This window comes from Eupeodes corollae, chromosome 2 (assembly GCF_945859685.1).
Source record: "Eupeodes corollae chromosome 2, idEupCoro1.1, whole genome shotgun sequence".
NCBI lineage: Eukaryota > Metazoa > Arthropoda > Insecta > Diptera > Syrphidae > Eupeodes > Eupeodes corollae.
Window position 1 is genome coordinate 121,385,656 of NC_079148.1, and position 23,772 is coordinate 121,409,427.

Sequence of the window (23,772 nt, forward strand, 5' to 3'; positions counted from 1 at the left end):
TCTGATGTGAAAGAGTATGTTTTGAGCAGTTAAGTTGTCAAAATAATTAAACTGAAACTCAAAGAAAATGTTATGTTCATCGAAGTTTTTTTTAGGCAATTCGACTTGCCTTTTCAGTGCTGAAGATATAGTCATGTCTGCCCAATCCAAACAATCATTTATTTCAAAATTGTTTCAAATTCTTTCAAGTTAATTTTGTATGAAATAGAAAGGACGCATTAAGGTTTAAGGAACTTCTAAGAAACACAAAATATTGATATCAGTTCTATTACAAGAATTCAAAACTGGAAATGAAAATAAAATAAAAATAGGAAGAATAAAAGAAAACAAATTCAAATTACTTTTATTGCAATACAAAATAAAAAAAAACATTGTTTCAAATATTTTAATATTCTTAGTACCATTCATATATAAAAAATAACTTTAAACGACTAGTTAAACACCACACGACAAAAAAAAAACTTACTCTTTTTCTATACAAACAAATTAAATATAGAACGTAAATGCACACATTTTCAATAAAATTTAATAAATACAAACATTAAATTGTGTTACCTAAATTTTTAAATAAATATGTATATATAATTATTTTTGGAACTTTCTGCTGTATGTCAAACTCAAATATACAATATATAAAAATTATCTTTTAGATTTCTTTAAAAAAAATATATGAAAAAACAAATTACAATTTATTTACAATATCAAAATATATTCACACTTTTTATAATGTTCCTAATTTTTCTCATCAAGCTTCAGTTTCTTCGTCAAGATTTTCCTGAAGTTCCTCCGGTGAACGCAAATCAATTGCAAACTTCTGCCGAGTCGGTGTAATATTATCAGTGTGTCCCTCCCCAGTCTCCTTGACACGCCTCGAATAGTCTTGGAATGCTGCAGCTAGAGCAAATGTCAATTTCCTGGCTGTTGCCCGATTATCACAAACAAAGGCATGCACCTCAAATGGATGCGGACTATTGTTGTCTTTGACTACAATCATGGCAAAGATTCTAGTATAGACGAGATCTTGAACACCATACGAGATGGTATCTATGGGATAGTTCCAATTATTTATGCTGGCTTTTGGGGCAATGATGTCTACATTAACACCGGATGTCGATACTTTTAAATTACAATGTGGAAGTACTTTGTTGGGTGGTAGATTCTTGGCAACACCAACCATTATATCGACCGGTCGTCGAGTGTACTTGATGCCCCACAGGCCTCGAGATACTTCACAGCCAACATACTTGACCTATTGATGAACAAAATAAAAACATAAATAAATTGTAATCATAAACTTAAACGTATCAATTGTTAAAACACACTTAATTATTGCGTATATTTCTATTATAAAATAATTAATGGTATTTGAATATGTTGCGTTTTTCAATAAAAAAACACCGTTTTTCGATTCTCTCTGAGATAATTTCCGGTTATTGACCAACTCTATATTGTTCCGGTAATGACCATGAAATTCGTGTATGAAGCGAGTACTTTTATGTATAGTTATTTTTATTTGACCATTACCGATAGGCTTCAGTGCACGATAAATCGAGCCCTTCCCGCAAATTTATTGTAAGCGCCAAAATTAATTTTATCGTAAACGACAAATCAAAAGCTTACTGCTGGTCCTTGAAACAACTTGTGCCCATAGTCAGTATTGAAAATGAGTAATTATCCTTAAGTTAAGAAATAGCAACAGCCTCCAAGGTTCTATGTGTTATTAGCAATTTTTAATAATTAAGTTTTCTTTTTTATTGAAAATGTCGCTTACGATAAAATGGCGGGAAGGGCTCGAAATGAAAAATAACATTATGAGACAGACGAAGTCAGCAGTCATCGTCAAAAAAAAGAAAATAAATTTGCATCCGCTTACAATTAACAAAAAAAAGAGGAAATTATCGTAGGAAGAGTTAATTCCGAGAGCAATGCGTCGACGCATATCGAGTAGTCACCGGATGTAAGTAAAAGGAAATATAGAATTGGATCAAAAATTGTTCTTTTGTGTCACAGAAATGAACAAAAGTTTAATTTGACGAAGCATGACGGAACATAAATTGTTTTGTTATTAGCAGGATTGTTTTTTTTTTTTTCGTGCAAATATTACTGGTTTTAAAATTGAGACCATATTCCTTTTAGATTTAAAAACAGAACTACGTGACAAAAAAGAGTCTGTTTAAAAATATTTCCTGTCTTTGTCTTGAAAAATGTATATTCCATTTGATTTCTCAAAAAAATCTTAATTTTTCAAAATTTGTATTTGAAAATCTGAAGAGAGATTTTTTTAAAACTAATTTTATATAATATTATTTGAGTTTAAAGATATTTTAAATATGCAGTAAAAAACTAATGACTTACTTTCTAGATATGGGTTTTTTTTTAAAATAGAATCAATGACATTTTTAATCATCAAATATTATTGAGACATCATAACGCTTGAGCAGAAAAAAAAATTATAAGTTTTTAAGTAAACTTAAAAAAAAATAGCGGTTCTATGGGGTGACTTCCCTTCTAAAGCAATACAAGCATTTTTTTTGTTCTTGAAATAAGAAAAAAAATCTCAGAATAAGTGTAATTTTCGATTTTTGAACATGGGTACCACTTGTAATTTTAGTTTTAAAAAAAGGTAAACATACACCTAACTCGATTTGGCTTAAGACCTTAATTTCCAAGTTTGAACTCAATCGACTCAATGGTTTTGGGATCTGGGAGCGAGGACAAATAAACAGGCATACGGACGGAATCGTGGGACCCACTTTTTTGGACTTCTCTACCATCGTAATGCCATGTTTGATTAAAAACTCGAGTTCGAAATTCTGTGCGAATGCATATATAGTTCCTATACATACTCGTATGTCGCAAAATTGTCTGCATTCGGAAAGGTACTCTCTTGAAGTTTATTTTTCTTTTAATAATCTTAAAACTAAATTTAGAAAAAAAAGACGACTGTAATTTTCTTTCTAATAACTTTTAAAAATGTACAGTAGAAAAAATATGAATTCTGAACAAATTAATGTGTCACTGCATCACCATATCATTTACTCCTTAGACATGTAAAAAGGGTGCACTTGGGCGTACGCTTATTTTTTGTTTTACTCAAATGCTGACAAATTTTATTTAAAAAATTTCATACTTTTAATGACATATTTATGGATTTTGTGTTGAAAAATTGAATTTTATGAGTACTTTACTTATCCTCGAAACTACAAAAATGATGCTATATCAACAATGCTTTACACAATACACAAAAAAATATCATTTAAAAGAGGGTCGAGTGGAAATTTTAGATATTTCATTTTATCGGCAAGAGAAAGTTACAGAATTCAGAATATTTTTAAGCCATTGCATAGCACAGAGAAATGATGTCAAATTGTAGCTTAATATTTATGAATTTGAGCTAAAACATTCCAAAAAAAGAGGCTGGGATGCGACCCACACTGATAACTTCCCATTCCGTCAGTCGATTTGTCTTGCTTAAAAGTTTGTCTATATGTACTCGTATCAATTTTTACCAAATTTGCGTACTATTTTTTGTAGATTTTATTTTTTATGAAAAAACGGACTGTTGGATTTTTATATAAAAATTACTGAATATCGAAAACAATATTGTCTGTGAAGTAAAATAAGTTTGAAGCCAATATTTTTAATTTTTGAAAAGATATTTGAGTCGAAAATGAATTTTTACCATGTTTTAGTGTTGTTTTTTTTAGATTTTTATTTTTTGTAAAAAAAACTGTCAGTTCGAATTTTTTAAAAAATTTACCAAATGTTGAAAACAATATTTCTTATAAGAAAAAATTAGTTAAAAGCTATTATCTCAAATTTTTGAAAAGATATTTGAGTCGAAAATTATTTTTTACCAACTTTTGTTAATTTTTTTTCGGTTTTTAATTTTTTGTAAAAAAACTGTCAATTTATTTTTTTTTTGAAAATTTTACTGGATGTTGACATCAACATTTTTTGAAAGATAAAAGTAAATTAAAGCCAATATCTTAAAGTTTTGAAAAGATGTTTGAGTCGAAAATCAATTTTTACCAACTTTCAATTAGATTTTTCTCAAAATTTTATCAGATGTCAAAAACATTATTCTTTGTTGCACAAAATTGTTTTAGAGATGAAATCATATTTCAGTCGTAAACCGTTATATTGATTTTTTTTCAAAAAATATACCTGTTTGGCATCACGTTACAATATATTATGTAAAATTTAATTCAAGTCTCTAGCGTTTTTGGTTCGTAAGATATTTAGGGTTAACCAAAATTTTCAACTTTTTTTCAAACTGCTTGTTAAAAAGCCACCCACGCAATTTTTTGAGAGCCCTTTCTGCATCTTTCTGCCTTATTATCTATATAACAAAATTTATTTGAAGTCGATATCTCTTCTGGTTCTTGAGCTATGAAGGACGAAAAAAAACGTCGCGAACGTACGGACGTACAAATGTACGTACACACGCACGCACAGACACCTTTCTAAAAATCTTTTATTTCGACCATGAAACGTTGAGAAATGTCAAAATTTTCAATTTGACAAATCGGACCCATTACAATAACTTCCTATGGGAAGTTAAAAATAATTTGACGGTTTTAAATTAGATTTCTAATTAGAGAGTTTTCATTTAGTATACATTTTGTAGAAAAATGTTTATTGAAAATTTGAATTTTCTTATATATTTGTAAAATGTTTGTTGTCTCTATGTGCTGTGTAAGGCTTTGGTTGACAAATGCCAAGAAAGTTTGAGCATCGTTTTTTATTTTTGCTAATATGCATTATAGCACAATGACCCAACACGGGCGATCCTTAAAATAGTATTGCTTGAAAAACGACTTTAAAAATTACAAATAAATTGTGTATTCTTTGCTTAATAATCGAATATAACGTTTTTATACCGACCTTGAGGGTTAACTTCTTCTCTAAATAAATACCTAAATACTTGACGGAGCTGACCAACGGTATTTTACAGTTATTAAAACTGATATTACGTCTGGGTAAAAACATTCCTTTCTTTTTCTTTTGAACAGGATTAACAGGATTTTCATCGTATGAGAACATCATCATCAGCATACATACCGAATTCATAATTTTGCAAGACTGGAAAATTGGAGATACAAGATTAAAAAAAGTTGGAGATATCACTGATTCTTGAGAAAACAATTCCGTTTGTTGTATTCAAGTATTATGGGAAATTGTCATTCAAATTATGGATTATATAGCCCTACTTTTTTAACTTCCCAGAACTTTCAATTTTCTATAATTTGTATCCATTGTATAATTTTAAGTGGTTTAATTAAAAAAGAAAATTCAAAACTAAATCAGAATTTTTGCATTTTTATTAAAAAGTTGCTTAGAAATTCATTTATTTTAAAAATATATCAAAAACATAATTTTTGATGTTAATTGCCTTGACATTTTTTTTTGTTATTTGTCAAATTGTCAGAAATACGTTAAATATGTAATCAATAATTAGATTAAGATGTTTTCTGTCGAAATATTAGAAAAATTAAACCTATTTATTGTATTTTGTCAGGAATTCATTCTTGGAAGAAAAAACTGACAATTTAATTGTTTTTAAAATTTGACCTGTATGAAAAACTTCATTCTTCAAAGTATAACATTATTAAAATACAATTTGTTAAGTTATTGTAATGGGTCCGATTTGTCAAATTGAAAATTTTGACATTTCTTGACGTTTCAAGGTCCCTAGAGTCTGAATAAAAGATTTTTAGAAAGATGTCTGTGCGTGCGTGTGTACGTACGTTCGCGACGTTTTTTTCGTCCTCCATAGCTCAAGAACTAGAAGAGATATCGATTTCAAATAAATTTTGTTATACATATAATAAGGCAGAGAGATGCAAAAAGGCAGTTTGAAAAAAAGGTAAACATTTTGGTTAACCCTAAATATCTTACTAACCAAAAACGCTAGAGACTTGAATTAAATATTATTTAATATATTGTAATGTGATATCAAAGAAGTATATTTTTTTCAAAAAAAATTCATTTAACCATTTTTTTTTATAAATAAAAAAAAAACTGCAAAAAAACTTGTCACCTCTAAAATTTTACGACTAGAATATGATTTCATCTCCAAAATAATTTTGTGGACGAAGAATGATGTTTTTGACATTTTATAAAATTTTGAGAAAAATCGAATTAGTAGTTTTTCTTATAAAAAATAAAAATCTAAAAAAAACATTACACAAAGTTGGTAAAAATTGAATATCGATTCAAATATCTTTTCAAAAACTTAAAATTTAGGCTTCAAACTTATTTTATCTTATAAGAAATATTGATTTCAACTTTCTGAAAAATGTTGAGAAAAATCGAATTGACAGTTTTTTTTTTACAAAAAATTAATAAAAGTTGGTAAAAATTGTTTTTCTACTCAAATATCTTTTCAAAACTTTGAGAGGCTTTAATTTAGTTTTATCTTTCAAAAAATATTGTTGTCAACATTCAGTAAAATCTTGTAAAAAATCGAATTGACAGTTTTAAAAAAAAAAAAACAAAAACCGAAAAAAAAATAACAAAAGTTTTTTAAAAATGATTTTCGACTCAAATATCTTTTCAAAAATTTTAAATATTGGCTTTAATTTAGTTTTATCTTTCAAAAAATAATGTTGTCAACATTCATTAATATCTTAAAAAAAAAAACAAAAACCGAAAAAAAAATAACAAAAGTTTTTTAAAAATGATTTTCGACTCAAATATCTTTTTAAAAATTTGAGATAATAACTTCAAACTAATTTTTACTGATAAGAAATATTGTTTTCAACATTAGGGCAAATTTTGAGAAAAATTGAATTGACAGTTTTTTTTTTACAAAAAATAAAAACCCCAAAAAAAATATTTAAAAGTTAGTAAAAATTGATTTTGGACTCAAATATCTTTTCAAAAATTGTAGATATTGGCTTTAATTTACTTTTATCTTTCAAAAAATATTGTTGTTAACATTCAGTAAAATTTTGAAAAAAAATCGAATTGACAATTTTTGTAAAAAAAATAAAAACCTAAAAAAAAATAACAAAAGTTGGTACAAATTTACTTTCGACTCAAATAGCTTTTCAAAAATTAAAAATATTGGCTTCAAACTTATTTTATTGCACAGAAAATATTGATTTCGATATTCAGTCATTTTTATATAAAAATCCAACAATCCGTTTTTTCATACAAAATAAAATCTACAACAAATAGTACGCAAATTTGGTAAAAATTGATACGAGTACATGTAGAGAAACTTCTAAGCAAGACAAATCGACAGACGCGATGGGAAGTTATCAGTGTGGGTCGCATCCCAGCCTTTAATTTTTTGGCTCTTTTTTATGCAGAAATAAAAAAAAAAAAACATTTTTTTTCAGAAACAGAAATTGAAATTATTTAAATATTCAACTGGTATGTACCTAATTTTCTGAGCAAGTACGAGTATATTGCCTCTATAAGTTTTGTATTTTCAAAAATACTCCAATCATGAATAGACCATATTATCTTCTTGAAAATAATAGAACAATGATTTTCATAAATTGCTGTCATACATAAATGATATTTTAAGTGATTTAATGCAGGTTTCATTTTAAGCTTTCTTTCAAATATATTGAAAAACTAGGCCAGAACATAAATTAGTCTAGAACGTAAATATTTTAATATTTTATGATGAAAAATTGTGAAATGTTGGTCTAAGTTCTGTTTAAAAAAAAAATTAAGAGTGACAAATGTCAACAATTTTTTTGTTAGTTCTAACAATTGTATTAATGTCCTCTGTAATAGCAAAAAAATTTCTGGAAATTAAATTAACATTGTCATTTTTTTTTTTATATAGGAATTATAATACCACAATCAATATTATTAGTTCTTTTTTAATTAAAGCAGAATAATAATATTCACCTTAAATTCCATCGGCAGATCTTCCACATTGACTTGAGCGTCATCAATACCAGTTGCTGTTGACATCGTTAAAAAGGTAATAAATTTTCTTTTTTTTCAAATAGTGTGTATTATTTATTTTTCAAAGAACTCATTTAAACAGCTGTCTTTTTTTTCCACAATCAGCGAAATTAATATCTGTAAAATGAAAGAAAAAAATTCAGATAAAAACAAAGTTGATTGACTGTGTCATTATTTATTTAATTATTTAACTTGAAATTGTTCCAACACATAAAAGGTATATTAATAATAGAACATGACTGTCATTGATTGTTTTTTTTATTCAAACGAGTATTTTAATTATTTGCAGGTTCTTTTCGTTTTTTTCACAAAAATCACATGAAATGTATTTTTTTATAAAAATTTTAAGAAAAGGTTAGAAAAAACATTTGACAAAAAATCACAACTTTAATGACATCTCATCACTGATCATTAAATTAAACATAAAAAAATATTAACCAACCCATGTGTGTTAAAATTAGTTGAGAAATAAAACATCACTATCATTAGAAGTTTATTAACTAACTAATTACCACCTTAACCAAAACTTTTAAGAGAATGAAGCTATCTATCTTTCTCTATTTCAACCGAATACGTTTCACGATATAACGATAAGATAATAATTATACGGTTATTTATTTTTGTAACTTCTTCTGATGATAAACTTGTATTTATATATATATAGACATGCATTTGTTGATAATTAATTTCAACCTTCAACAAATGGCGCCTTTTAAGTGGGAAACTTAAATAGTTGTTGATTAGTTTTTAAAAACAAGCTTTTCGCTTTGCACACTTTTATCACAGTATCACACTTGAAAGAATCTTTTTTGATGAAACAAACTCTAACTGTAAGTAGTTAGTAGAAAATACAAAATATACTGACACTCGTGAGTGAAGAAAAAATAACAATTGCAATTAGTCACGTACAGAACCGTGGACAAACGGAACCGTGCTCCAAGCTGCCAACGACGACTACGAACGGCTACAACATCTGACGATGTTGATCTAGATTTCAATTTCGATTAAATAAAATAAAAAAAAAACAAAAGAATTGATTTAAAATTGAAATTCATCTGCACTTTCTTTCATTAATCCAACACAAACAATCAGCACAATGACTGTATGACTACTGACGTCAAAAATGATCGCATTTCACTCACAAGGAATACGTAAATCAACCAAATCTGATTTTGAGGATTATCTGATAGATACAATATCTATCTTTTGCAGCTACATGTAGATAGATAGATAGGTATGTAGGTATGTATATTTATGACTCACCGCATCATAAGTGTGTTCTTTCACTTATCACAACTTCAAAATATGACATTTTTTCGCGTTTTGTTTGTTTTTCCGTCGTTGCTTAAAATATTTAGCTGCCTAATATGTTTTTATGCAAGATCACTTCTTGTTAGATACTAAAAGTGTATCTCATAGACACACTTGTTCTATAGCTACCTTCCGGATGGTTGAAAAGTCATCAACTAACTGTCCAACCAGTCTTCTCCAGTGTATCCAGTTCTGGTGTTTACTACGTCCGTCGTCGTCGTCACCGCTGCTAGCGGCCGTACGTCGTTGTTGTTTATTGCTGCGATACTATATTCAGGAAGGTATGTACTCATATATGAGTGTTTAGATACAATTTTTATTTAAGTATTTTTTGTTTCACTTTTTTTTTGTGGGAAATTTACGAATGAACTTTATGTACGAAAAACTAAGTCAATGGTCTTTATAACAGCATTGGTACACCATGTGAATGAAAATTGAATTTTCCTTCCACAACGTTACGATCAGTGATCTGTTGGTGCGTATCCATTAAGTACATATGTATCTACAATTGTTAAGATAGAGTTATAGTTAGATACTCGCAGTGCATATTCTGTAGTTCTGATGGTGTAGTCTGGAATACGGCAGCAGCATGAATATGGGGTTTTGGTGGGGATAACAACGCTATTCTCGGAGTGTTAATATTGCTCTTTAAATGGAAAGCCACATTAAAACTCAAAGTGAAATTAAATTTAATAAATTAAAAAAAAAACGGAATAAAATTGAACTTAAACCGATCATCCAACAACGGCAACCGCACTCTAAAGCTCCACCATATCAACGACAGCGACCGACCGGTAGTAAAAGTATCTATGCGATACGACGACGACGACGACAATAGACCGGCAGTCTCGGGACTCATCATTGTTTCCATGTTTTTTTCTACCTCAGAGATAGATGGATACAGCAAGCAATTCCATTATTTGTTAATATACAACTTGTACATACATTCGACCGGAATCCAGACAACAAAAAAGCAACAAATCGTTTACCTACCTCGTTTTTGTTGGAGCAAATAACGAAAACAAAAATAATGTATCTACTCACAAAAATCAAAAAACATGCAGGCAAACATTATTTTAAACACCACCGGCACATGATTTTTGTCTTATTCTAAGTTGAATTTCACAATCAACTTAGATTTCTATTAAATTTAAAAATGCATTTTTAATCCATAGTAAGCTCCAACTTATCTAACATGTATCATTTTAAATATCTTCTTAGAATAAATTCTTAAAGAATGCAATCAATTTTGAATGGACTCATTGTTCACTCATTCAAACTTATTTGTTTTTCATTTACATTCTCTTATAAATCTTTTTTGAAGTTGAATAGTGTCAGAATATTGCTTTTCTAATTGAAGTCAAAAAATTAAACAACAAAAAAATGATTGTGATTATTTGAATGTCAAATGATTGTTGATTGCAAACATTTTTCTCAATCCTGAAATAAATTCAACATACGCAATTTATTCAAGTCAAATTCAATTATGAATTTTTCGAGATTGCGCTCACAATTTTTTTAATTCCTTTATTCAAAACTAATTGTTCCCATTTAGTTTCAATAAAATACTTAAATATGTATACTCTTGAACATATTTACAGAATAATTGATCAGTTTCTTTAAGTTAGAGAAGCTGTTATTGAAGGATTGTCCATTTTACGGTTTCAAAACAGCAAAACTTTGAGATATTGGCTTTAAACTACTTTTATCTTTTAAACCATATTGTTTTAAACATTCAAAAAAAATCGAAATGACGGTTTTATTTGCAAAAAATAAGAACTTAAACAAAAAAACTAATAAAAGTTGGTAAAAATTGATTTTCGACTCAAATATTTTTTCAAAAACTTGAGATTATTGTTTCGAACTTATTTTATCTTATTAGAAATGTTGGTTTCAACGAACGGACAGTTTTTTACGCGGCCCGAAAACGTCTCTTGCAATAAAGCCATCTTGCACCGTCTTGTTGAAACAGCATATTACTCAAGTCGTATTCTTCAATAGCAGGCAAACAAAAGTCGGTTATCATATGACCTTAAAGCTAGGAATTGTCGGTGAGAGTCGTCAAATTGTCGTTTTCGAAGAAGTAAGGTCTAATAACACCTCCGGGCCAAAGAGCGCACCAAACACTGATTTTTTGTGGATGTTATGGCCTCAATTCAATAACTTGAGGATTCTAATACCCACCCACAACCCACTGAGTGAGAAATATGCTTCGTCGCTGGAAAAAGTTCCGTTCGAAAACAGCCATCGTCCACCGCACGCCTGTTGTTCAAGCACCCATTCGACATATATACGACGTTGTGAATATTCAGCTGGCTTCAGTTGTTGTGTGAGCTGATCTTTATATGGACAGGAAGGTGTAGATCCAAATTCAAAATTCGCCATAAAGTGCTGTTTGACTGTTCTAATTCCTGAGAACGATGATTAATCGACACATTCAGGTCTTTGGCAACACTTTCACTCACAGCAGTGATATGTTCAGTGGTACAAGTGAAACGATTATGCACACGCCTTACAACATCTGTAACCAATTTAATCCAGTTGGTTACGTAAATTTCCCTGAAATTTTAACAAATTCCTTTCTTAGTTAAACGATTATCTAAACCACAATCTCCTCTTAAGGCACGACATGTGGTTGTGGCACAATCATCATTTTTGTAGTAGGTTTTAACAATTTGTAAACGTTGTGCGATAGTTAAGCGATTCATTTTCAGACTTTCAACTGAAAAAATAGGTTCAACAACTTAGTTTGACAGATGTCGAATTCCAGCCCTATACCGCAAAATGGATAACCCGTTATATTTCCAAGCCGTAAATTATGAAAAAACTTGAGTCTTTACTTCGTTCAATAAATTGAGTGGCTCTCTGGGCTCAATCCTTCTTTATGTTTGCCGATATTTTGGACTTAATGGAAAAAAATGTCATTCTGCATCATGTATCAATAATCAAATTCCTAAATTGAGCATATTAAAATGTTGTAATACATTCGAATTTGTTGTCCTGTTCAAATTTTTGTATTTTTGAAATTGAAGAGAATTAAAGTAGAATAATTGTGATAATATTGATTCTACTAGATTTACAAAATCATCAAAATCGAGTCGAATCAAGCTCAATTGAACTAAATATAAAGAATTAAGGCGAGCTTCAGGCTCACTTCAACACCACATGTTAATGTAGTAGTCTACGAACAAACCCTCTTCTTGAAGTTTTTATTTTATGTCAAAGCTGCAATTGTTAAATTACCTTTTTTTATAGAATCTCAATTTGCAGAAGTTTTCTTACCATTTCTTCTTGAAAATTGACCACTTTATATGTTTTAGCCAGTTTTTTCGTTGAAGTTAATTTTAACTTTTGCACAAAACTTTCTTATATTGGTTTTTTTTTTATTATTATTTTTCTGACTGGTCTTCTTTCAGTTGTACCAAATTTTAAATACAAAAATCTGGCTACTGCCGATGGGTTTTTTTTGGGAATTGTCTTCTACACTATTTATAGAATGCCAGAAAAACACGGGTATTGTTAGCTTTAAATATTGTTTGTAATAGTTGCTAAATTAAAAGAATAATGTTATGAATGCTTGTTGAATGCAGAATTTTACATTATTCCATTGAGTAGGACAATTTGGATAAGAATCGGTAAAAAGTAATATACGAGTAAATTCGAGTTGGAGTCGAAATATTTAATGGACTTTAATACTGTGTTCAAACTGCTTTAAGTCCAAGCACTGTAGGTATTTCATTTTCTATATTAAACAATTCTGGATGATCAGAATTCTGAATTCTTTGACATCAATTTAAGAATATTTAAGAATTCGATTCCATTCATAATTTAAATGCCTTTTTTTCAATGAAGATATTGATTGTTAAATTATATAAAGTTACACGAATTTTGACTTTTTTGTATTTCCGTCAGTGATGTTGTAAATATGGATTAGTATATTTAGTTCAATTTATTATTCATTAGATTTAATTTCAAATAAAAATAAATACATTGAGTTGTGGGTTTGTGCTAAAGAAAAATACCAGAGCTATGCAAATAAATAAAAATAGAACACAGTTTTTGAGATACACATTTTGTGACACACTGGTTCGTTCATACAACATTTTGTTAAACAATATTCGAAGTTAAAATATTAAAAAAAAAAAAAAAAAAAAAACAATTTAAAGCATACAGCATTATAATCAAAAAATATTGCTCGTTTCACACTACACAGTTTTGAACGTACGACAAAAAACCGGACGGCGACATTTTGTTGGAGACGCGCGAAGGAGAGCACGTCGCGCCGGCCGTGAAGCAACCGTCTAATGCTACTATGATATACGTTAACTGGACGGCACGATAAGCTTAGTTGGCTACGTGACGAAATGCATGTTTTCACATCATACGACTTTATTTGTGCGGCAGACTTCGAACTTAACCTGTGAAAAAGTATACTAAGCACAGGAACCTTGCATATATCGTGTTTCACCGTACGGTCAAAACCGTATATTGTGTAATAAGCCATTGATCCTTAGCCATTGATCGATAGTTATTTGGTTGGGTTTTCCAATGAAATCTTATTGAAAAATATCGGAATTTGAAATCTTGAATAAATGATTCACTTATCTGCTGAATTTTGAGCTTCGCCCGAGAAATAACCCAGTATTAGATGGATGCGAGATTTAGAGCCTCGGCTAAGATAAAGTCCAGCGTAAGTAAACTCATTTGAAAATGAAAAAAATAAGAAAATTCTTATTTTGGCAAAAAAAAAACAATATCATCATCAAAACAATAATTTTGGTGAAATTCCTTTTTTTTTTTTAAAGTCTACTCATACAATTTTTACACATAGGTAACATATAACATGTTCACGGTATTTTGAAGCATTGGCTACTTACTTACCGATGCACTCGAATACTTATTTTTGTTTAGACTAATCTACGCAAAGTGAAGGGGGGGAAGAAGTTTGAGGGTGATAGCAGTATCGTGATATAATAGTTCTGGGCTGAAAGAGAATGGACGTGGAAGTAGAAGTGATGGTTACCTATGTACGTATGTTTAAATTCATTAGCATTTCAATTTGAACTTATAAGTTGTAGATGCTTCACCTAAACGTTACATAGCACTACCAAAAGTCCATTCCCGAAGTAGAAAAAAGCAAAAACTTAGAACATCACGTTTTGCATTTCCTATCTGGAAGTCGAGGTGTAAATGAGTTGTGATATACATACATATGTATGAACGTATGTGTGTTCGTTCCTAAGTTCTTTTATTTTTTGGGTTTAATTTAGTTTTTCTTGTTTATTTTACTATAAACTATCACTGCATTGCATAAACCAAATGAATATATTTTCATTAATGAAAAGTCGATTCTATAGAACATCAGTAACACACTTTATAATTTCAGCTGTCAATCATAAATCTATATTGTTCAAAAGGAAAACAAAAATTTGATAACCTTTTTTCTTCTTATCGGCAACATCGTTTGATATGTTAACCTATTTATGTTAATTGTTCATTTGTCATATGTTCTCTAGTTATTTAGATATGAAGCATAAGGTATATTTTGATTGGTTGTCGAAAGATAAAAGAATAAAGTAAATTATATTTTAGTCCAAATAGTTACCCAACAAAAACACAAAAGGTGAACAGTAAATAATAATATTCTTAGGAGTACGTTACGACCTCTTTCAATAAATAACTTGAACTTAAAAATATAATCTTTTGATGTGAGCAATGCTAGCAAAAACTATAATAATGACAAAAAATGTACTTCTTTACTTAACTAAGACTAAGACTAAGACTAAGACTAAGACTAAGACTAAGACTAAGACTAAGACTAAGACTAAGACTAAGACTAAGACTAAGACTAAGACTAAGACTAAGACTAAGACTAAGACTAAGACTAAGACTAAGACTAAGACTAAGACTAAGACTAAGACTAAGACTAAGACTAAGACTAAGACTAAGACTAAGACTAAGACTAAGACTAAGACTAAGACTAAGACTAAGACTAAGACTAAGACTAAGACTAAGACTAAGACTAAGACTAAGACTAAGACTAAGACTAAGACTAAGACTAAGACTAAGACTAAGACTAAGACTAAGACTAAGACTAAGACTAAGACTAAGACTAAGACTAAGACTAAGACTAAGACTAAGACTAAGACTAAGACTAAGACTAAGACTAAGACTAAGACTAAGACTAAGACTAAGACTAAGACTAAGACTAAGACTAAGACTAAGACTAAGACTAAGACTAAGACTAAGACTAAGACTAAGACTAAGACTAAGACTAAGACTAAGACTAAGACTAAGACTAAGACTAAGACTAAGACTAAGACTAAGACTAAGACTAAGACTAAGACTAAGACTAAGACTAAGACTAAGACTAAGACTAAGACTAAGACTAAGACTAAGACTAAGACTAAGACTAAGACTAAGACTAAGACTAAGACTAAGACTAAGACTAAGACTAAGACTAAGACTAAGACTAAGACTAAGACTAAGACTAAGACTAAGACTAAGACTAAGACTAAGACTAAGACTAAGACTAAGACTAAGACTAAGACTAAGACTAAGACTAAGACTAAGACTAAGACTAAGACTAAGACTAAGACTAAGACTAAGACTAAGACTAAGACTAAGACTAAGACTAAGAATAAGACTAAAACTAGGTGAATGGAAACCAGGCTATGCTATTTGTTGAGTGCATAAAGCTATTAGTAAGAAGAGGTTAAAAACATTTTGTTATAATTTGTTGTCATTTCATTTGGTACATAAATCGAAATCAAACGAACTATAATGATTTTAATTTTAATTAATTTTTGCGATAATTATGTTGAAATGATAAGTCATACAACTAAATTTTATAATAATTGAAGAATTTATCGCTGAAAAATTTCTAATCAACACCCATTCGCTAAATTTTTGAAAATTTCAATTTCATTTAAAATAATTCGTCTTCTCATTACCGTTGTATTTATCAGATATAAGAATAGACTTTCATTTTTTTTTTCATTCAAATTTTTAATTGTTGTTCGAATTCGAAAAAGAGGAGAAATATTTTAAACTATTCATCGAGCATTGCCCTAAAAAAATCATGGTTGATGTGCTAAATGTTATGTGTCAAAAGTCACGACCATCATAGACAAGACAGTATGAATGAATTAATTATGTGGAAGAAGGTGTTAAAAAAATTAAATAAAATAAAAGGCAGAATGGTCGATGAAAGTTTTTACAATAGAAAAAACAATTCTTATTTAAATCAACACGGACATGATACCATTGCATAAATTGAAGGAAAGCATAACACATTGTTACATCATTTATACCTTTCAAATTTTATGCAAAAAAAAAATACAATTAATCTTTATTGAGAGTTCAATTTCACCAAATCATTTCTCACAGAAACTACAAACAATGCTTGCAAATTAGGTATGGTATGGTATGGTGGTCTTATACATACAAAACACATAATTTAATAATAAGCTATCAACTGGTGTTAATTTTAAAATAATGTTGACATCACCCCTATTCAAAAGATTACAAATGTCAGAAAAGAGCCCTTAAATTTTTTAATTCGAAGATGACCAAATATGTTCCGTGATGCAGATGTTTAGTTTAAACTAATGCCGATTGTCAGATGTTACCATATTGTCAAATCGGTCAGCAAAAAAATGTCAAAATTATCTTAAAATAATAGCCTATTATTTCTGATAACAACATTGCCAGAAACTTCATATTCAGCTATGTCAAATCTCAGATGAAATGACGTTTAAATTAACAAATATAATTGATTCTGACAATTCCTAAGAATACCAACATTGCTATAAATTATAAATCTTCTGCGCAGACGCAAAACTAAATCAGCTTACATAACAAGTTAACCATTCTGGCAAACTTGTAACATTCTTAACAATCTTTCTCAGTTCTCACCAAAATTTGACCTCTTAAAATACGCTATAGCTGAGTATACAGCATTATGTTGCAATGCTTGAGTTACAATGACTCATCTTTTTATTTTGAATGCTCTCAAAGCAAGTCAAGATGTCGTGTCATAATTTAAGTCGGATGCATTTCCTAATTGAATACATACTTACTTACAACAGCGATCAACATCGCATCGTATTGTGCATCTTGCAGTTATTGCGCGCATCCGAAACCAAAACTAAAACTAGGAAGGTCAAACCAATTCAGTCGAGACCGATTCCTACCTGATGATAAAAAACAAGAGTCAAGCTATTCTTTTTATTAACTTCTTTCAACTAGCTTACTACAAACTTACAAATGAACTAACAAACGAATGCAATGTCTAGAAACTGACATCTCCAATGGCTTATTTGAAGATGGAGCCCTCTATCTTCTAATTGAAGAACAAACTTAAGCTACCATCAATTGCACCAGAACGAGTGTGGTTTGGTTTGGTTACGAATTGCTTACACTCTGACAGTCTGACTTGCTGCATATATATTTTGTTCAGACTTCATCAGGATTTCTCATAAATATTCTTCACTTCGCATCCGTAAAACTCACTGTTTGAACATCCGCTGACACTACTCACTGACTTAAGTTATATACATAGGTACTGTGTACGTGTGCTGTTAACGTCAAATGTAATGAATGGAAACACCACACGTCAGACGAAGTGCATTTATACCAAATCTATGCCGCTTCTTGGAAGCGTAACGTAAAGATTTCGACTGTAAAGCTTGTCGAAATACGGCATTCTTCGAGCGAGTTCATGCGGTGGAAACGTGGGAATCCTTTCCGCCATCATCATCCGCAACCAAAGTCTACTTCAAAGGCGATACTTTGATTTTGAAGTTGATGTTCTCATCCCATGCACAATTAGCGATTAAATCAGTTCACTATTGTTGAGGTCGCAAAGTCGCACCAACATCGCAGCACCGACACCGGGTGAAAATAACCCATGGAGCCCAAAAGTGAACTCAGCGAAATTAACCCGATGCAATTGCAGGCAAATTGTTTGCCTAATGCGGCTAACAAGACACGAAAATTGGTGGCTCTTAGAGTTTTCATGTTTGTTTTTGGAGTGCGAATTCGTTTCACAAAACAACAACAAAAAGAAAAGAAAAAGCCTTCAAGACCTTTTCAAACCTGCTTCACCTACTTTCCAGACGAAAGTGTGCTCTTCTTGACTTAGTTTTCGGTTTCGTGGAATGATGTGTTGCAATGACAATGATGACTACGATTAACTATCTAAATGTTAGTTACATGAAAGTTGGAGTAGGTTCGAGCACTTACATTATCTGACTTCTTCCCGAATCAGTTTGACCTCGTAATTTGTTGATTGAGGTAATTAACTAATAGACTTTAGACATGAGTTAAAGTTTGTATAGGTTTTTCTCTAAAAAGGGCATCATGTTTTTTATAGCAGAACAGAATATAACCTTTATCAAGCCTAAATGGGTCATTGAGAAGCTCACATTGTGTTTGGAATTCTTACACGAGTATTGTGGGTCTAAGACATAAAAGTTTGTTGAGTCTATTTGTTTATTTAATTTGGGATTAATTGGTTTGATTGTTTATAAATTAAGATCTGAATAGAAGAAACAATTAGAAGGGTAGAAGTTAATTAAGAAATTAACTGACGGTTTGTAAGAAATCAATGAGAGTTTACTTTTGTTGTGCAGACAATTATTTTACATATGAAGAAATTAATTTTAATTAAAAGATAGGCTGGAAAACAAAGCTTCATAAGTAAAAACGTTAAATTTACAAAATTGATGGTTAAAACCAGTGTTTAAGAAGAAATAAAATGGTATAATGTTTTAAAAATTAATCAATTCCACAAAATTCCAAAATAGGGACATATGTCAGTTACAACGAGCCGAATATTCTCTTCCATGCCGTTAATCGCCCACTTTCATCTGCGTAGACAAACGATCCATAAATTGATTATTTCATTGGCTGTATGACATTTAGAGCAGCTTGTTTTAACCAAAGGAAGTCCATATGAAAATCCTTCAATTCGGGCACCAAAAAGTCATTAATCTTGGCCTTATTAGCGTTCCGGATTGAGTATAACATTATGGTCGACTTCATTTTTAAATAAGTAGGGACCAATGATAACCTCATTCCCTTGAACACACCAAACAGTGACTTTTTGGGAATATAAGAATTGCTTATTGATTACGATCATTCTAAATACGACTAATTTGTACCTCTTCAACGAAAAATGGGATTCATCGCTAAACAATTTTTTTTTTAATCAAGTGCGGTTCTAGTTTTGGGCCCATTTCAGGGTCGTTCAGCTTCAATTTTAGCACAAGTTGGGTTTTGCAAGCCCGCCAACCAAAATATTTAAGAAAAATCATCTATATAATTACCATTATGCACTTGAATAAGCGAGGTGCGAAACCGATTTATCGTTGCTTGAATTACTGCCTGTGCTCGGATAACCAATATTTTGATAATAAACTCCACGATTTGCAAAATTTGTTTAGGAGTTAGTATATTTATGGAATAACAAACCAAAAAGACTTAATTCGAAATAAGCATTGCCAGATTGAAAACTACACATACAAAAGAATTGTAATAACAATGGATGCAGTTTACAATGTTACTCAAAATACATCTATTCTTCCAAAAAAATGTTGCTGGTACATTTTAAGCATATGACACTTTATACGCGTTATACGAATAACACATTTTTAAATTCTTCGTCTAATGAACGGAAATTAAAAACGGTATTTTTTAGCACAGCAGGTAAATGCTACAGATAGCCCCTTTAGAAAAAAGACACTAGGATGCTACCCGCACTATTATCTTCCCAGTAACATCTTCGTTCTAAAGATATTTGAGTCAATATCCTGAACTTAAGGGCATATGAACATACGTACGTCAAAACGAACGTACAGACATCTCACTTAGAATCATTGATTTATATCTTAATGAATTTGATTAGATGAGAAATAACTACTAATTTCTGAGCCGCACGAAAAGCTGTTAAACTTCCACCTGTAAATATTCATAAAAGTTGGTTAAAATTTTTGATGTATCCTTTGCGGGCTATCAACATGCTGCTGTTATATGTAGGTTAAGCTCTGTTTTAATTTATTCTAAGATTACGAGTATATCGCATAAAGTTAAGTTTTTATTCAAAAAATAGTGATTTTTTTCAATACTTTCCTTTTCGAAAACTTCTCTTGAATGGTAAACAGTAAATTCATAGCAATGATAAAAATAGATGATAAAGAACTTTGTTTTAAACAATTGTATGAGGATCGTCAACTATAAGTTGTAACAATAATATTGTGAATAAATGCTTACGAAATATCACGAATATAATTTTTTTTATCAAAATTAATCCAGTTTGTATTTAAATTAACGAATTTAATTTAACGAATCTTATATTCTAAAGAAAAAAGAGGCATTCGAAACAATCTTAATAAGGTCTATTTATTAAAACATAGTTGTTCATTTTAAAAATAACTTGAAATTCAATTCAAATAAAGAAAAAATGATGAATAATAATAAATTGTATCGTAAATAATGATTTTAAGTCTGTTTTTTGTTTTGTTTGATTCGATTTGTGAGATTTATTGGGGATTTACTTTTCAAAGAAAGTACCAGCTGAGAATGTTCATTTGTTCATATTAGAAACAATTGAACAAATTAAACGAACAGTAAATGTAATTATTATTGATTTCACTCTCGTTAATGGTGGCCAATGCTTAGTAAAACAAAAAGTGTTTAGAACAAACACAAAGGAAATATAAAATTGTATTGAATTTATAAAATTCGAAACGCTTAAAAATGTATTGAACACTAAAGAATTCTTTTGTTAGAACAAACAATATAACCGACAATATCGATTTTTTATAGTAACATATTTTGAATAATTATGTATGTATGTTTATTAATATTTACTTACCAAGAACAAGCCGAAAGTCAAAATTCACACACCTCATTTTTTGTTTAATAAAATGAAAAATAATAAAACATTTTACAGGATTCAGCTCTTTTTATACCTTCACGCCAAAAAAAGTTTTGATTTGGAGATTTATATTAAATTACAAACCTTGTTTTATTTTCGTTTTTTAATCAAAAATTAAGCTGTTAAATATGTAAGTATTCCTTAAAAGTTAAAATTAAATCTGGTAGACAACTGATGTTGATGCCCTTGATTTTGAGAAGCTTAATAAATAAAAAAGGGGTGAAATGAGACTGAAACATACACTAATAACTTCTTAATAAACATTTTTGTTTTGAATTACTATGAAAAAAAAAGTATTAGACTTCTTATTATTATTATCTGCCAAACAAAACCATTTTGAAATCGCTGTCTCTGTTCGTCCTTGAGATATTGTCGATGAAAGAAGGTATACAGCTAACGTATATAGGTATGAAAAAGTAAGTATATGCCTTAGTGCTCTCTTTTGTAACGGGTTATTCAAATAGCGGTTTCAAAACTGTACTTCTTTAATTCGACATCTGTCAAATAAAGTTGTTGAACCAATTTTTTGTTTGCAGTTGAAAGTCTGACATTTAAGAAAATGGATCGCTAACAACGTATACAAATTGTTTAATAACCTAATACAAAAATGGTGATTCTGCCACAGCCACATATTGTGCGAATTTGTGAAGAAATTTGAAAAGACCGGATTGGTTACAGATATAATAAGGCCTGTGCATCATCGTTACGCTTGTGATTGGATCTTTCGTCTTTAAAACTTACAATAAAACGACTGTTACCATCAATTCGAAACGTTTTGGTAACATGATAACCCACTTTTGTGTGCCTACTTTTGAAGAATACGACTCGGAGAATATGTATTTTGAATAAGACGGTGCCACATGCCACACTGTTAGAGCGAATATGGCTTTATTGCAAGAGACATTTTCTAGTCGCGTAATATTGTCGTGGAGATATCAACTGGTCACCGAAAGCATACGATTTGACACCGCTGGACTTTTTTTTTGTGAAACAACTCAAAAGACCGTGTTTATGCAGATAAACCTTTAACTCCTGAGCACTTAAAAATCAACATTCTTCAACTTATGGCAGAGGTACCACCCAATATTGTGAAAAAGTGGTCGAAAATTTGCTCAAAAGAATTGATGCTTGCGTTGTGGTCATTTAAATGATGTAGTTTTCACACATAATGTCAAAGTTCAAACTTTGTAATAAAAAGAAATATCATAAAGAAAAATTTGTAATATGTGTTTTGTTTACGTTTACTTTTAAAATCGAAAAATGAATAGCACTGTAATTATCATTACTGACATTTGGTGTCCGTTAATATTCTTAGCAGAAACTCATTATTTAATACAACATGAAGAAATTTGTATTTATAATTTTCGAAAAACATTTGCAATTAGGTACTGCAATAATTTTTTTGACGAATTTAACTGTTTCAATATTTTATCAATAATATTGTGATTGCATACAATGTTTTTTACTTCCCATTTAATTACATAAATATTTTGACAGTTTTTGCAATTTTTACATTCCTATTTTATAAATCTAAGAGATGTGAGTGCATGCGACTACTGTTTACCATGGTCGTAAGATTATCAATATGTCGCAAAGTGCTTCAAGAAAATCATAGAGTTTTGAAAAATTAAAACTAACGCATGACCTTTGTCAAAACGCATCAGTGCACATTTCCTTTCGATAATTTTTGTACTAAATTTTAACTATTTCAATAAGTTTTAAAAGCCTATTCAAAATAAAACTGTTTACTGGAAAACCCATTATTACAATCATCTGTAATGCTCACAAAAAACTTTACACTGAATGTTTCCAAAACTAACCTTAATTCGTTTTTCAACAAAGCTCATTTCACTTTATTTTTGTTTTACACAAGTTGGTCACCATGTCATTTTATATTAAAATTATATGGTTTATTTAATTGATTTTAATTATTATTTAATTTCATCTAATAAAAAAAAAGTTGTTCTGGTTTTTGTAAATCCCTAAGATAAGACTTCAATAAATCTTCTAAATCGTATAAAAGCAGTTGAGTCTCAAAAAATCAAATCAGAATAAAAGTAAAGTCCACAATTTTACAAAAATGAAAACTCCAACTTTTGTGTTGTTAATTCTTGGTAAGTTTACATTTTACATAAATTTTACTTTAAATATGCTTATACAAAAAAAATAACTTTTACTTAAATTTTACTTTACATATGCTTATACAAAAACATAAACATTTCCTAGCTTCAATTTTTGCCATTGTTTATGGCCAAAACGGACAATGTGCAGATTCGTGTCCACAAATTTTTGATCCCGTTTGTGCTTTCAATGGTGCGACTCATGAAGAATTCTCTAATTCGTGCTATTTGGCAATTGCAAATTGTAACAGCAATAATGGTAAAAAACATTTTCGTTTTGACTAAAATTTACCTAATATTAAAATAAATGTTTTAATTTATCTCCACAGCTTACACACCAGTAGATCGTCAGAATTGTAAATAAAATCTAAGAGCATCCCGTAATGAACTTTACTATCCACAAAATATTTGGTGCACTTTTTTTTAAGATTCATAAAAAGCAAATACACATTTTTGTTCAATACTTAA

At 29.8% G+C, this 23,772-nt stretch overlaps 1 protein-coding gene and 2 long non-coding RNA genes across 6 annotated transcripts; 2 read left to right on the top strand and 1 right to left on the bottom strand.

The window, feature by feature from the left end:
- Nucleotides 1-317: 317 nt before the first annotated feature.
- On the bottom strand, nucleotides 318-10,047 carry LOC129944523 (uncharacterized). 4 transcript variants are annotated; one of them, XM_056054011.1, is made up of 3 exons: nucleotides 9,373-10,047; nucleotides 7,873-8,049; nucleotides 318-1,249 (listed from the first exon to the last, which is right to left on the bottom strand). In XM_056054011.1, the coding sequence occupies exons 2-3, from the start codon at nucleotides 7,936-7,938 to the stop codon at nucleotides 746-748; spliced, it is 570 nt and encodes a 189-aa protein (XP_055909986.1). In that variant the 5' UTR covers nucleotides 7,939-8,049; nucleotides 9,373-10,047; the 3' UTR covers nucleotides 318-745. The 4 variants fall into 4 exon arrangements, with proteins under 4 accessions (XP_055909986.1, XP_055909985.1, XP_055909987.1 ...); XM_056054010.1 differs by having other exon boundaries at nucleotides 9,196-10,047; XM_056054012.1 differs by lacking the exon at nucleotides 9,373-10,047 and adding an exon at nucleotides 8,842-9,091.
- On the top strand, nucleotides 8,638-9,952 carry LOC129944527 (uncharacterized). Its single transcript, XR_008781458.1, has 2 exons — nucleotides 8,638-8,762; nucleotides 8,834-9,952. It is a non-coding gene; the product is annotated as an uncharacterized LOC129944527 (long non-coding RNA).
- A 13,117-nt stretch (nucleotides 10,048-23,164) lies between the features above and the next one.
- On the top strand, nucleotides 23,165-23,772 carry LOC129944526 (uncharacterized). Its single transcript, XR_008781457.1, has 3 exons — nucleotides 23,165-23,298; nucleotides 23,411-23,563; nucleotides 23,634-23,772. It is a non-coding gene; the product is annotated as an uncharacterized LOC129944526 (long non-coding RNA).

Excerpts from the sequence above, each read along its gene's own strand:
- LOC129944523 (XM_056054011.1), bottom strand. The coding sequence starts at position 7,938 with ATGTCAACAGCAACTGGTATTGATGACGCTCAAGTCAATGTGGAAGAT. Across the intron at positions 1,250-7,872 it reads ATCTGCCGATGGAATTTAAG|GTCAAGTATGTTGGCTGTGA; the intron begins GTGAATATTATT and ends GTTCATCAATAG.